The 16,081-nt window shown below is 40.3% G+C and overlaps 1 protein-coding gene across 2 annotated transcripts in view; it reads right to left on the bottom strand.

Moving 5' to 3' along the window:
- Positions 1 to 701: 701 nt before the first annotated feature.
- The window catches only part of pigg (phosphatidylinositol glycan anchor biosynthesis class G (EMM blood group)), a 93,108-nt gene continuing 77,728 nt past the window's right edge, over positions 702 to 16,081 (bottom strand). The window contains exons 12-13 of one of the 2 annotated variants that reach the window (XM_085288197.1): positions 15,917 to 16,080; positions 702 to 7,901 (exon numbers count right to left, since the gene is read on the bottom strand). In XM_085288197.1, coding sequence (XP_085144323.1) covers positions 7,679 to 7,901; positions 15,917 to 16,080 — 387 coding nt within the window. In that variant the 3' untranslated portion in view covers positions 702 to 7,678. The remainder of the gene's footprint in view (positions 7,902 to 15,916; position 16,081) is intronic. The other variant, XM_085288206.1, reaches the window with a different exon arrangement.

The raw sequence follows: 16,081 nt of genomic DNA, 5'->3' as shown, positions 1-16,081 counted from the left end.
AGAGGAAACTCTTAACAGCCTACATAGAGAACCGTGCATCATGAAAACAAGCAAAAGAAGAAAATATTAGATATGTGTACTTCAGTATGGCCTAAAACTGCACAAACCAACCATATCGACGCTTTCACGTGTGTATCTATTATTTCCAGCTGGTTTCTAGTTTCGAGTCAATATTTTCAATTAAAAGCTCACTGAATTCAGCTTTGTGTGCCTTACATTTGTGGCATGAGGGCTATAACACATCTTGGGTGCATCATCGCTTTGGAGGTTTTAAAAGAGACTCCTACTCAGAAGCGAGCAGAGCGTGGAATGTGTGGCTCCTTTAATGGTGGCATTGAAGTCCAGCTCCTGAAGGCATAAAATAATTATTTAGTGGGTGGATAGCAGATAGAGGGATGATTACTAAATTATCATCCTCCTACTTCTATACTGTATGTTAAGATACGCTAGGTGCCCTTTCACAGATGGTTTTATGTCCAATTTTACTAAATCAGTAGGAAACTTTGAGACTCTAGTGAAAAGTGCATCATATGTCATCCATCCTCCAGAGCAGGAGGAATCAAGACAGATGGCTTCCACCCAGGATGCAAGAAGCTGAAAGACAATTTAATGGGCAGCTAATCACTAATATCACAGGAGGAACGTGTGCACATCCTTATCAAAACACTTAATGTAACAGCTTGTAGGAATCACACAAATCCTGCAGAGGAAGTCTTTTATTTTAATATGGAGAACATAAACAGATGATTCTTGTAGGTCTGTCACTTTTCACATTAATAAACAAACCCCAAACACTAACTCAGAAAACTACAGATATAAAAGAGGGATTTTCAACATAAAGGCAGATTTTATCTGATTAAACACCTAATTCATCAAATACAGACAGAGGAGTGAAGTGTTTGAATACAGAAACAGTATGAATTGCATAGTTTACCACAGGCTAGATTAGGAAAAAACAAAATACAACAAAAGAAAACATGAGGGCTGTTGCCAAATTATGAACAGGAGAAAACAAAAAGGTTTAAAAACAGACTGACATCACTGTGGAATGTGGAGTGCAGGTCACACAGAAATACAAGAGTCATCTCAACACAGATGGGCAAAAATAACCCCACACACAGTCAGGTTATGATGTGATGTACAACACATGCCTAAAAGCTTTCGACCATGTGAACAAAACAATTATTCGGATCTATTTCATGGTCTGCTGGATACTTGGATACAGAGGAAGGAGTTTAAACTGTCACAGTGTTGCCTCATCACACTGGTGAGAAGCTGTTCCGAGGCTTCTGATCGTTTTATAGATGAATTGTGAAGTTTTCAAAAAGATTAAATAACTTAACAAACGAACTCGGCTCTTTACTGTGAGCCGAGCATTTCAGCTACAATGACGCAGACAACAATTCTGGTTTTCAAACATCATCTCCTCCTCTTGTTTTGAAGTGACGACTGATCAATAAAACCCCTTTGCTTCACCTGACAACAGCTTATTGCATTCTTTAAATGTTTGATCCAAGTCTTGGTCTCATTGGACATTTAACAGACAGTATTAACAGAAACGAGGAAAAAAAATACCCACCTATAGACAACAAAATAACCCCATAAATTAAACAAAAGCTCTAATCATAAAACCAACCCTGGAACCTGATTTATAGTGTACTGTGTTCTATAGAGATGATCTGGCATGCACTTTCTAACAAAAGTAATCAAATAAAGCTGCCACAACTCCCTGAAAGCACTAATGCTATAGCAGATATTTTTCAAGCAGCAACTTAAGAAGGTTAAAAATGAAGCTAAAGCTTAAGTGCGAAAAACTGCAGTAAATCAAGTAAATCAATCCCCAGAGTCCCATGTTAAAAAACAAAAAGAAACTACTACCTTGGTCTCTATAGATAGTGTCCCCTCTCTGAATGTGATCACCTTTTTAATTTTTATAATTCAGCTGGACAGTGGTAGTGGCAGCTTTGACTGTCGGGTGTTCTGACAAAGGTAGCTAGAGCCTAGTGTGGAATTATAGAATTACAAATGATATTGCGGCGTGAGTGGTACAGGTTATCCAAGATGTTTGCGCATGAGTTTTGTGAGTCATTTAATATTTATTTGTCTATTTTTTAGCACTAAATGTTCGATATTTGTGTGTCTTACTTTGCATGTGTAAAAACTCTCAATGCCACTTGCTAACTACAGTGGCTAGCGTTAGCTAATGACTTAGCACTCTGCCTTTTTATCCAAGTGTAATCACCTCTGGTTCCAACTAACCAAACATGGTGACAATAAATATGCTAATGTTAAAGCTTAAAGTTACAGCATGTACAACTGCAGCTTGCAGTCAACTGAATTCTGTTTTCTCATCCCTCCTAATTCAAGTGACAATTCGAGTGACTATTTGTTCCGGAGGAAACTGTAAAACTTTCTGAAAGGAGTCCAATATGTCAGTCTAAAGTAAAGTTTACTTCTGTCTGATGACAAGGACACTGACGTCAGTTGTTGAGGATATCGTAAACTTTTCTGTTGGTAAGTGCTGCTGTTTTTGTTGCTGTTAGCCTGTGTTAGCTGCTGTTAGCCAGCTTTAATGAAACTTTAGGCGGCAGCCTCGCCTCTGTCAGTGCGCCCCAGGGTGGCTGTGGCTACAATGTAGCTTGCCATCACCAGTGTGTGAATGGGTGCGTGAATGGGTGGATGACTGGATATGTAAAGTGCTTTGGGGTCCTTAGGGACTAGTAAAAGCGCTATATAAATACAGGCCATTTACCATTTATTTAAAGTGGATCTCGACTAGGTCTTGGAAAAAAGGATTTAATCTCAGCGAGACTTTTAGCTGGATAAATAAAGGATAAGAAGATTGTTGGACTCAAACAATAAACTCTCATACGGGATAAAAATCTAATCAAACAGTGGGAAGGTGAATTTTAGCATAATTTAGCATGTTTAACATTAGCTGGCATAACGCTAGCTTGTAACCAGCTGTGGAGCACAGATGCAACAGGTGATTTCACCAACGGCTATATCCAGACATGGGCAATGACAATAAAGTTGAATTCTATTCTATTCTATTTTCTAAGATATTCTTACAATGTGGACATGTGCCATACCATGCTGTTACTGAAGTCTTCTCTTTTTCCTGCATTTTGATAAAGTAACCTTTGTTTTGCTGGATATTCATAAGCTATCCTATCATTCATTTCCAGCCTGATCAGCTCACTTTTACTCATGATGACAGGGCAGCGCAGAGACATCCGCACTCAAGTATCATTGCAAACAATGATGTCACCCACCACGGTGCGTGCTCCGCAGGGATTCAGCGCAGTACTATAAATCAAGCTTTTCGACTGCAGGAGTTTGTCAAACTCAACAGAACTGGTCAGGATTATAACGCAGCTTCACAAGATTTTTCACGAGGCCGATGAGATACAGACGGATGTTACTCTTTTCAAGCATAATTCATCATCGGCGCTGCAGTTCCCACAGAGCGGTTCATAATGTTTTATTCTTACAAAAAACAGAAAATCGATCTCCATCTGAGAAAATGTGTTGCTGTCATTCTAAATTTTTCTAAATCACTTTACAATCACAGGAGGAGATCTTGGTAAAAAAACAAAACAAAACACAGTATGGGAATCCAGATTTAGTCGGATCAAGAGCTCGACTTGTAAAGACAGTGCGAGACCATTGGACAAGTCGAGCGAAGTGAAGCATGCTGACAGAATAATCCTGTAGATCATTATCTGGTTCATCAACTATTTACATCACACTTTGATATCTTTGTGAGATTCCTCGTTGAACTAACGAGAGGAAAAAGGCACTTGACAATAAGATGCTGCCAGTTTAGCTTTGAGGCTGGCTCCACCAAAAAAAGAAAGAAGAAAAAAAGCTAAATGTGTCCTCCCTGTAATGCAAACCAGCTCACCTGCAGTGATCCATATGCAGCGTGTGTCTGCCCCTGACCCCCCCTGCATTCAAATGCAAATCCTCTTGTTTGTCTGACTTTCCAATGATGCTCGGGGCATTTAAATTCCATTCTGTGCCGATGTAGTAAGCAGTGAGGTCCCTGTCAAGGTGAGTCACAGCAACAACAACGGCGGCAAAATAAAAGGTGACGAGCTCACCTCGCATCAAACAAAAATCTATTCAGGAAAACATGGAACACCAGTGTTGCCTCCTCTTCCCCCACTTTTCCCAGTTTGGCACCTGCTTCTCTGACGCCTCGGGGGGAGGGAGTCAGTAATCTTCGCCCCGGGTGAGACGCTGTTTCAATGCAGACAGCTCATCAAGGTGAGTGACAAGTGTTGGGGCGGGAACATGAGATTCACTTTGGTGTCTGGAGGTGAAAAGATGCATACCGAGTCTTTCAACTTGATTTTTTTTCCTGGTTAGAACTGCCAGGTTATGATCAACAAGAAGCTTTGAAGCAGTTGCTTCTGTTCGTCGACGTCAAAAGCCCATGAGTCAACAAAATAACTGCTGGAATGATGTCTTACTTTCTACTTTACACCACATCCCGCTGGATTAAAAGTCTAGCTTTTTGTGTTGGAGGCGGGGATATTTTCTTTTAACAAATTATACAAAATTGAAGCCAAACAGGAGGTTTGATGAGTGCTCCAGTCTTCACTGCAACTCAGACTTTACTTTCAAAACAAGAGTCCAAGCACACAGTGAGCTCCATTAAGTACTTGGACAGGGACACATTGTTTGCTCTCTTGGTTCCATACTCTTATTGCTTTGGATCGAAGCCAGCTTACATGCCAGTTTTACTTTGGTGGGATTCTCAGTTATACTGAAGAAACAGATTGAGTGGACGTTAAACAAAGTTTATGTCCGCGGCCCTCTGGCAGACACAAAATTTTACGAGTCGTGCATCGAAATCCAAACGAGAACAATTCATCATGTGAAATAAAGCCCTACTGAAAAGAAGAGGAATTATTAACCCAGTCTTTCTGGAACTTGTTCTGCAGTGTTTATAAACCGCCACACAGTTTTGGATTTTTACCAGCTGCAATTTCGCAATTTTGCAAGTAGAAATCAAAAGACAAACAGCAGTGAGCTCAAACAAATGCTGCCTCTGTGCAGTAAGAACATGTAAAGCTTCAGTGAAACATAAAATCAAAAAAGACTGAATGGAAAAAAACAACAGCATTATTCGTCCTTTTATCAAAAGCTGAAATTTGGATTTGAAGCTGAACAAAAGTTATTTAGATTTATACACAACATCAAACTCTTTCCTGTTTGCGTCTCTTTACTGAGCTCAACTTCATATGAATGTGGTCATTTACTGGGATACGAGTTCGTAAAGGAGGCTAATGCAGCAAAGACACAAAAAGACCCACAGACATAACTGCTCATTTCATCTGAACATATCGAACACCAAAGTCTGAACTTCTTGTGTCCACATCTTTCAGAATGTCACCAGACACTGGATGGTTACAGTTACAAAAACAGTAATAGAAAGAAAAGAACACAGTTTAGCTAACGGTTTAGTGCAGTGTACTGGAAATATTGTGCGATGTGCTCGAAAACTCCCACTCTGCACCCCCATGTTACACCCACACAGCTGTTTTCACTTACACTTGCCTGATTAGACTCTTTTCTCAAGACTGAGTGGGCACAAAGGAGCTCCACTTGATTGACGTCCCCCTCGAACTTCTGCTAATGTTGTTGGACCTTTTAAACCGAGACAACACACACACTTTCTCACAGCAGGTGTTTTAACATGAACACGGAGAAAGCACACGTAGTACTAAAAATACCAACAATGACTCCCGTAAGACGCAGCAGCCAGCATGAGCAACAGGAAGTTGAGATGATATTTTTTTTTATCATTTACACCTGAGCTCATCGTGCTGTGACAAAAGGCAACTGAGGTTGTGGTCGAATTGTCAAATATTGTCAAAACATAAAAAAGTGTTTGGCAGCCATAGCTGAGCTGGTTGAATGCCAAGGAAAAGAGCTTCAGTGCTACCTTTATTATTACCTGACTGTTTACAGGCCAAATATGAAGGTTATGCTACTTTATTAAAACTCTTCTTGTTGCTTTGCATGAAGTACTTTTTAGAAATCTTCTCTCACTTCATTTCATGGAAATTGTAACTTAGTTTACAGGGGGTTATGTTGTCATGTTGCTCGCTTCTGGGATCATAGTTAATGCCTTTTCCATGGGTAACCTGTGGTGTGTGGAAGACAATCAGTTCATCAAACTTGTCCGTACTAAGCCCAAAGGAAACGCAGTGAGCAGAGTTCATAAAGCACTGCAGCGACATGGATGGACTGGGATTCTGGAGGTCTCAGAGTGGGTCGGGTCAGAGATGTTAATCTCATGTTTCTGTGTAACTTCTCTTGTGTGTGTTTGACTTTTCTGAGCTGTTTTGTTTTGTGATATAAAACAAACAACAGCTCACAGCAGATGGCCCCGCCCCTCCCTGAGCCTGGTTCTGCTGGAAGTTTCTTCCTGTTAAACGGGAGTTTTTGCTTCCCACTGTCACCAAGTGCTTGCTTATAGTGGGTCAGCTGAATGTTGGGGTTTTCTCTGGATTATTGTAGGGTCTTTACTTTACAATATAAAGTGCCTCAAGGTAACTATTGTTGTGATTTGGCACTGTATACAAAAACTTTAGTCACCAATATAAAAAACTGCTAGGTTGGTTTTCATGTTTTTCACAGTAACTTTCTAACTTTTGGAATAAATAAAGTCGATCTTATTTAGTTTTACTTAAGAGATGATCAAAGACTTAATAAAGGAAAAGCAAATTGATTCTTCAGCAGGAAGAAGTTTTATTATTAATCTAATCATTTTATTGTTGTGGTATATAGTTTTAAACTCCATCTAGTAAAAAGGTTGGTTATTCACATTCATATAGCCTGCATGAAACAACGTGGTAAGAACACAGATGGCAAAATATCTAAGGCGGTATTTCCAGTATTTGATCTCTACCATAGAGGCGAACAATTCGGACAACTGCCAGCCTCCTAGAAAACACGCCTATAGTATCAAATCAAAATCTACGTTGCTTTGTTCTCAAGTTATCGCATTCACAAGATTTTCAGAAAGAAAAATCAGGTCCCGTGACTGAAACTGAAGCAGCTAAATGGAACTGAGTCATAATCATTAGTATTTGCACGTGTGCTCAAACTACCGTTAAGTAAGATCTTTTTCACTTTAGTGACATCGCATATTTCTCAGCATTAGTCTGTACATTTTCACCACTATAAAGCTCAGCATGAATAAGTGAAAACAACTATGAGGGTGCAAGTCGAGACTAAAACAAGTATTATCAAACGCTCACAGCACATTCACATCAAGCTCTCCAGTGTAACATCAAAGTCATTCAATTAATCATGGAGTCAAAGCGCCCGTTGCTGCTCACTGTACACTCATCCCTGAGGTATGTAAAAAAAAAAAAAAACCCTCTAAAATCTTTACATCATCTCATTTTTATTCATCCTCTTCAACACTTTTCTTTTTGGAAAAGAATTAAATATTTAAATATGCTTCTCAAAAATACATTAAAAGTGCATCCCCGAAGTATTTTTTGCAACAGAGTTCACAAACATCTATTCACATAATGTGAACAGAATTAACTTAGAGAGTGAAGGTGAGTACACTGTAGCGTGGATCAGGCTGAAAGTCCCACACAGTATAAGACCAAGTCTGATCCTTTAGGGGGGATTTTCAGTCTTTGGCTTCCTAAGACTTACTTGAGCTGGGGCTTTGTTCCATGGTGATGAAGAAGAGACAGACTCCTGCAGTCAGCAGGAGATGCATGGATTCGTACAGTAATTTGGGTGAAAAGACACTCCATATGAAGAGATGATAGCGCAGAACAGTTACCAGCACTATGTAGGCTGCGGCTGGCACAGACCTCAGCAGGGCCAAACAGTAGCAACCATGGCCGACTGCAACCGGGCTCCTGTGGAGAGGAAAAGGATTCATCAGAGAGGAAGATGCACTGCAGAGAGCAAAGCAGGCGACTGTACTGTGGATAATAGTCAAAACTTCCTGTGTAGAAAAGTTTTGATGTAAGCCAAGGTCATCCGAAGCTGCTTCATGTTTGTCGTGATGAAGTTGACTCGCTAAAAATGCAGATTGCTCAGTGATTCATAGCAGAGGCCACAATTTCGCATTTTTTCCTTTACACATGTACCCAGGAGAAGACTCTGATCCAATTATCTTGGCACAGTAATGCGGATTGCTGGCAAATTCTGATAAAGAAGTTAATGACTCTAAAACCTGCAAGATGGGATGGCGCGAGGAGATTAGGAGACGATGATGATGTAAAGCCAAACACGCACAGATATACAAAAGACTCGGTCTGTAATACACTGAAACACATGCGCCGGTTTGCTAAGGGATCTTCTTCATTACAGCAGGCAGAGTCCCAGCTGAGGGGGAGGAACTTTAAGTCTTTTCACAAGACAGGAAGGCAAACCAAAGGAGTAGGTGACATGCTAGGTAGACCGGTTAGCAGATGGATAGATAGAAACACACGAGTGGATCAAAGACTGACCAATACTGATAATCACGTTTTACGACTCAGTGGATAACAGAGAAAATAAAAGGCTTGTGTGTATCATTGTTACTGCACTTTCCTCAGTTGTGGAGGCAGAAATCATTTGAATAAACATTATTAAAATCTCCAAAAGCCACATCATGTTACTTAGTGGAAGCTAACATTTTCAGAAACTCAGTCTTTGTTTTGTAGAGTCTGAAGACGAAGTTCTTGGTGGAGGTGGAAGTGGTGGAGGTTGAAGAAAGCATACGTATGCATGCATGCATACGTACGTGTACATGTACATAACATTATGTAATTTAATTTAATTTTTTTAAATTTTCTATTTTATCTATTTCATTACACGGGCATTTTGTCGTACCACGGGGAAGAAATATTGCCGTTAAGTGCCTTCGTAAGTTGAATTTTTCGTTAAATGGGGTCTTCGTAAGCCGGGGTTCCACTGTATTCTAGAGTCAAATGCGAGGCCATCTGTCTGACAGCTAAAGCTTGGCCCACAGTGGGTCATGCAACAGGACAATGACTCCAAGCACAGCAGCAAATCTACACCAGAATGGCTGAACAAGAAAAGAATCAAGGAGCTGCAAAGGTCCAGTCAAAGTTCGGACATCGACCTGATGAAACGCTGTGGTGAGAACTTAAGAGAGCTGTGTATAAATGTATGGCTGTAAAGAAGAGCGGCACAAAATCCCTCCACAGTGATGTCAGAGGCTGATAAAGTCATACAGGAAACAATTACTTTAAGTTACTGCTGCGAAAGGTGGTTCTACAAGCTACTGAATCATGGGGTGTAGTTAGTTTTCACATGTCTGCACAGGACATTTCTTTTTCCCATGATCGTTGAGTATTTGATGACACTGTAAAGATGGAAGTACCTGAATTTAGACATATTAACTATCACACTTTACTGCTGCAAAGTGTCGCTGCTGTGACCTCCTCTTGACTTGAGTTGATTACTTTTAATTGGAAACACTAGGTTTGTAACAAGATTAAAATATCCTTGGTGTCATGTAATTATTGCATAAAAAAGGTGCAGAAAACTTCATCGCTGTAGTGAACTGCAAAGAAGCTACAGGCATGTTAGCCAAGCATTGTAGTGGGAATACACGCACAGTTTACCTGAGTGTTTGCTTGCATTACATTTAGCGTTGGTGTAAACAGCATGTGTATCAATATAGCCCGAGTGACTGCAGCTTCAGTAGCCTGCATTATGCATGATATGTTAATTAGCCATGTGCTCTTGCTTCTTATGCTTTTAGCTACACCAGCCTGATAAAAGCTTTACACACAAAGCTTGTGATGGACTGATGACTGGTGAAACCCTGTGTGTACAGACACATTTCAAACATCTCCAAAGTGACATAAACCACTTCTTTGGAAGTGAAAACAGCTACCACGACACTTGAAAACACCCATTATTGTCATTCAATCCAAACTGCTGGCATGCTAGATAGACTACAGTACGCACAGCCTGTCAACACTGAACTAAAAACTACCCCTGGAAGCTCTAATGGATATTTCCAGGCACTATAGATAATAATATGAACATATTCCTGCTTTTTAACATCACAGTAAGAGGTTGAGATGATATATTTAAATATGTCTGGTTGCTTTTGCTGCCCTAATGGACTCGTTTTTAAAACTATGACTGACAAAGTCTCTCAGATAGAGAGAAATGAAATTGGTGCATGTCATGTCACAGTAAAGTAGAAATATAAAGCTGCATAAAAAAAATGGGGAAATAGAAAACTGAACGCCACCATTCTCTGTTTGTGTTTGCTGTTACGCCTACTTCCACAGAGTTGCTCATATCAAAACATCTTGGGGTCTATTTCTGTGTGCTGCCTCATAGGCGACCTCTCAGGTGGGTCACGAGAACGCACAGACAGTCTGTGAAACCTGTGAACAATACCTATAAAAACTGACAGTTTACAAAATCGCTAAGGGTGTAACTAAGGCTCATTGTGCTAATGCTGTGAGAAACTAACTGTAACTGTTACCCAAGTTAACATGTTTATCTGCTTCACTCTTGGTGGGTGCGTTGCTGAGGACCAGAGTAAATCAGTGCCAAGTTTGAGGATTTTTTGGTAAATGGTTCTCATGTTTTGGCTAAAAGCTGCTCTCTGAGCAAAGCTGTGACCGTAGCCTGCTCCACTCTGTGTGCAAGGAAAGGGCCACAAATATATTTACAAGCATGTCTGTTTGGCTCCGTGTGTTAAACTCTAACCTAATTCTAACTTTACCCCTAATATCAGACCTAACCTTCAAAAAACACCTTCCTAACACTTCACTTTACAGTTTGTCTCGTTTTTAACTACAATCTATTTCAATAAATCATTTCACCTTAAAGTTCACGAGCATGCAGATGCTGAGAGACTGACACTTGTCACTCTTGCAAAGTGTCTTAGAAATAAATCAGCATGAATGTGCCTTATGCTGAATGAATGAAATCTCACAGATTACAAAACCTACAGTGGATTAAGACAAAGAAAAACACACTGTGTGTAAATAATGATTTAGTTTGATGTCATTACTCAGCAGATGAGGACTTCCAGTACAAGCCTCGTGTTCCAGCTGCTGACGCTGCAGAGTGAATTTTAAACTAACTGAGATTATTTTAGCGCCATTAGTCAGAGTACCTCTGAGCACCTATTAGAGGTAAGTCTTTTGTGGATGAGTGATGACAAGCAGGAAAAGTTTTTGCACTGGAATGCAGTGTGTGATGTTTACCATCAGCTGGGCGGTGTTAACCCCCTCCAGAGGCTGCAGCGTTCATTACAGCCTACATATGAAATTGATGGGTTTCCCACTTGGCTATTCAGAGGATAAAACCACAGTGAACATGGCGAGGCTGCCAGGCACCAAATCCCATAACTGGCTGCAATTACGCCGTCGATCTAAATGGAATTTACCGCCTGCTTTCATTGCTCCAGTTTAGGTTCAAGTTTACAACCGATCAATGCAGGTGCTGCGTTTGAACGGGCTTTCTCAGAAGCAACGTTTTCAGGAGCTATTTTCAACTTACTGTAAATGCAATAATTACAACTAGACATCTCAGGTATCATGCTTTTATTGGATCACGTAAAGTAATTTTCCTTTGCTGCTGTGCGTGTGTTTGTGTGATACTCGACTGCAGGATAAAATCAGTTTATGTTGATATTTCCGACCTATTTTGAGCACTTAGGGTGAGATTCCCGTGGATGTATGACCAGATGTTCTCCAAAAACACTGTGATGGACACTACGTGGCTTTTTTGATGACACATCAGTACTAAACGAAAGGTCGAGACAAAACCGACCACAGTGCTGGACTACTGGATCACATTTTTCATTTTTATACCCCGCTGAAAGCAGCAAAAAGAAAAAAAAACAATTCAGAAGGATGGAACTTTTTAATCAAAGACCGTCTCAACTACTGAAATGTTAAACACAGCTTATTCAAATGTGGGATCAAGGACTATTAAGAATATAAATCATGTATGGGTATTTTCACCCTCTACAGTCTAATTTCTATGCATTATTTTTGCCAACAAAATTCACACGTTTTATTACATAAAGTAAGATTTCTTTATATCTCAAGGCAGCAGACTTGCATATATATCTCCGCTTTTTAGTTGCTGGCATTATAACATAGGAGGCAGGCTAAAATGACTCCTTTTACACAAACAGTATCTTTTGTCTGCATTAAAATAGCATTTTAGTTTTGGCTCTATCAGCAGGGCAGCTGCTGCCCAGCTACAGACCTCATCACTCAGCGCTGTGCAGAGGCCTCACGCTGAGAGGAAGCGGTAGTTATTGGCTGCTTTCACACACATACAGCAGCCCAGCTACTGGCCCCTCTCCAGTGGAGGTCTACCGCAGGTTAAGCTGTTTACATGCATCTTTGATACCCTCCAAGGAACGCTCTTCGTTGCCACGAGTAAACTAATTAACATAGCATTTCTGCGCGCCAGCACTGTCCCACCCACAGGCTGAAAAAGTATGAAACAAACAAACAACAGTCAAAAGTAACTGTAATAGCGATGCTGGTGTGTGGCGGTGCTGGCACAGAGGGCACAAAAGACAGTGAGAGAGAGGAGTGTGTTTGAATTTGGTTATAACGCAGAGCGGCTGCGCCCAAAGCTTTAGCTGACATACCACGTTTCGAAGAGCACAAGTGCCTCTCCATCAGTGACACCTACCAATGTTCCAAATGTTTTCTCATGAATGGATTACAAACTGGGCGTCGTTTCAAACGTTCGGTTATATAAAAAGTGATTACAACAATGTTTTTATGCAACCCAGCTGACAGTGGAAACTTCGATCATGTAGGACTTACGTATAGAATTGCTGTGCATGACTTTGGATTATGGAATCGAAACGACTACCAGCTCGTCACAGACGCTGGATGCTTCAACCATTTATCCTTTTCTTTTAGCTATTCAGGTTACGGTCATGCCACCAGGAGCACATACAAGATCGAGCAATCCTTGAAGCCAAGAAGGGGGGAGCCTGGTTATGCTGGTGGTTTCTTCCTGTTTAAAGGGAGTTTTTCTTTCCCACTGTTGCCAAGTGACTGCTTACAGGGGGACTGTTGGGGTTTTCACTCTAATATTTATGGTCTTTACTGTGACTGTTAGGGCTAGAGATGGCACGATACCACTTTTTTATGTCCGATACCGATATCATAAATTTGGATATCTGCCGATACCGATATGAATCCGATATAGTGTTTTTTAATCAACAAAACTGTTTTTTAAAATATCTTGCTGCATTTTGCAAGTCTGCAAGTTCATACTCAAGTTTAAAACAACTACACTAAAGCTATTCTGTTACACCTGTATACAAAAAAAATATTTCATAGTTCAGCAATACTGATCAATCTAATAAACTTAGACCTACACCATCCTCCCTATTCTGGTATTTTAAAGAGTACTTAGCGTAAATATTAAGCAACCTAACTAATAGGGTTCCAACTCCCAGCAACAACAAAAATAAATAAATAAAAAATAGGGAACCACCCCTCACGCGCCACCTCATGATGCTTAATCGACGTAATCAACCTTAATTTGATGCAGTGTGAAAAAAAATGCACAGAAATCAATTATTTTTCAAGAAATATTAAATAGATTCAACATCTTTCTTCAACAAAATTGCAGACTGCACAGATGGTACCTTCCCAAAGTAAAAAGTACTATAGCTTACTAGGGTATATATATTAGACTTAATAGTCACTATATACAGTAATTGACTTCTATTCATTTTACATCAAATTAAAACTTTGGGTGTCAGATAATTATTTATTAAAAGCTCGACATTTTAAATGAGAATAAGAAAGAAAAGTATGTCTTTGTGCCCCCTTTTCCCTGTTCATGCCCTATCGGCCCCCCTGGCTAAACTTTGCTAGATCCGCCCCTGCACAGTTACCAGCCGTCAGCTACGTAGAAAAAGATCCTGGCGTAGAAAGTAATATTTAAATAAATTCTAACAACAGCTGATCAAGCTTAAACGTGCTGCTGTTGTTCAGCCGCTGGTTTCCTCTTTCTGGCGCAAAGTGGACCAAAAACAAATGAGAGACGGACTCGCAACAGAAAAGCCGATCAGCTGATCATTTAAGCAGTTTCACGATTGAAGTAGCAGCCGGAGAGCGAGAGGCAGTCGCTTGTTAAGCTTAACGCAGGAATGCTTTACAAACATTCAGAGATGGACTTACACACTTGCTTTACTTCTCTCGGGGATAACTTTGTCGGAGATGAAATGCCGGGTTGCTAGCGAAGCTCCACATGCTATCCAGACCACCGACAGGTCCCGCATGCCACAGCCGCTCTATCACGTGATGCATACTGCTCCGACGTGCTAACGTTCCGAGGCGAGTTACGGCGTGTTGCAAGTTTTGTGAGGTGCTTTCGTGATATTTAATGGATCGGATTACATTTTTTATTTTTCTCCGATATCCGATCCAGTAATTTAGGTCAGTATCGGACCGATACCGATACGTAATATCGGATCGGTCCATCTCTAGTTAGGGCTATGCGATATAACCAAAATCTCATATCCCGATATGAGACATTTATCGTCCCGACAACGATATGTATCATAAAAATGTTACATTTTCTGTAAATTCTGTGAATCTCGGGCAACTCGACTTGGTTAAAGTGTTTTCAGCTGGGCGTGGTGTACCTGGAGTCGAGTGTTACATAATGAAACGGCCGCAGTTTTCTTTGAGTATTTATTACACAGCGTGCTGCAGGGAAACGCCTGTTCTAAGGTTTATTTTTTAGCACCTGACGGCTCTTTTTAGCTTTTCGTCCATAAACACTCTGCATACTATTTCAAGTGATTCTGTTCATTTTGAAAAATCTCAATAGGATCTTCAACTTTATTGTGAAAGTTTTATGTGGAAAATAAACAACCGTACAGCGGAGCCACGCGATGGTTTTACCATCGTTGTTGCTAACGACAACGCTTAAAAACAACCGCTTGTCCGTCCGTAGTGTGGTTATATTAAATATAAGAGAAAGAGAGAAAGAAATTCTACAGTGACCATCAGAATGATGAAAAAATATTGCTGTAAACAGTTTATTTTGCGACACCACGAAACAAACGATGGCGTATGAAACGATAGATGTTTTCATATCATCATCCGATATATCTCGTTATATCAAACAGCCCTAGTGACTGTTGCTGGAAATTGGTGACACATAAATAACACTTGTTTTCTAAGCTTGGGACAAACAGTTCACACCAGGAAGGTTCCTGCAGTTCACTTCACTTTCATTTTATACACAAATCAATTAAAATGCAGTTACAATCATAATTACGCATAAAACAGTGATTTGTAAAATCCCCAAAAGCCATCCTGAGCTTGTAAACAGGTTATCATTTTTAATTCTGTATCCTAATACTAACATAAATCTTTAAAAGCACCTTGAAACTCCTAAAGTACAGTATAGAGATCCTAAAACAATACATCCAGACAGAGACACATGGGGAATAACAGTATAAATCCACTGGTGGGTGAATTTTAAATGGAAAGCTATGGAGAATATCTAAAAACCCTGAGTGATGCGGGGTTTTAGGAGTGAACATTTTTTAGTAGCAGCTGTCTTAAGCTCTGAGCGAGATGCTGATTTTTGTAGTGCTCTCTAGCTCGTTCCAAACCTGCGTACCTCCAGTCACACTAAAAGTTTGCAATTTTTTTTCTCTTTTGTGTGTTTACATAGCCAACCATTTACACACAGACATTCACAACTATGAAGAATTTTGAATTACCAGTTAATCTAGCCCCACTAACCACATCCCCTTAGACTGTGAAGCCAGAGTTCCTGGAGAACATGCAAACTCCACACTCCAGGACCTTCTTGCTGCGAGGCAATGATGCTAATCACCGTGCTAATCCAAAAACCAGTGAATAGTGGGTTTTAAATTGAAACTTACCGGTCTCTCTCCGAGCTAAGGTAGCAGACAAGGTGACACGCCCAGAGCAGCGGGCCTGCATAAGTGCTGAGCGCTGTTAAGAAGATGGCAGGTGCTTCTATGTAGCTTTCCAGTCCAACGAATCCAACTGAAATGTCGACAGTGGCTATGTTGTTGGAATTCCCC

The sequence above is a fragment of the Mchenga conophoros genome, linkage group LG2 (assembly GCF_057382185.1).
Source record: "Mchenga conophoros isolate Kocher_MC1m ecotype Shallow Benthic linkage group LG2, M_conophoros_male_GT1.1, whole genome shotgun sequence".
Lineage (NCBI taxonomy): Eukaryota > Metazoa > Chordata > Actinopteri > Cichliformes > Cichlidae > Mchenga > Mchenga conophoros.
This window is presented reverse-complemented; position numbering and strand designations above follow the sequence as displayed.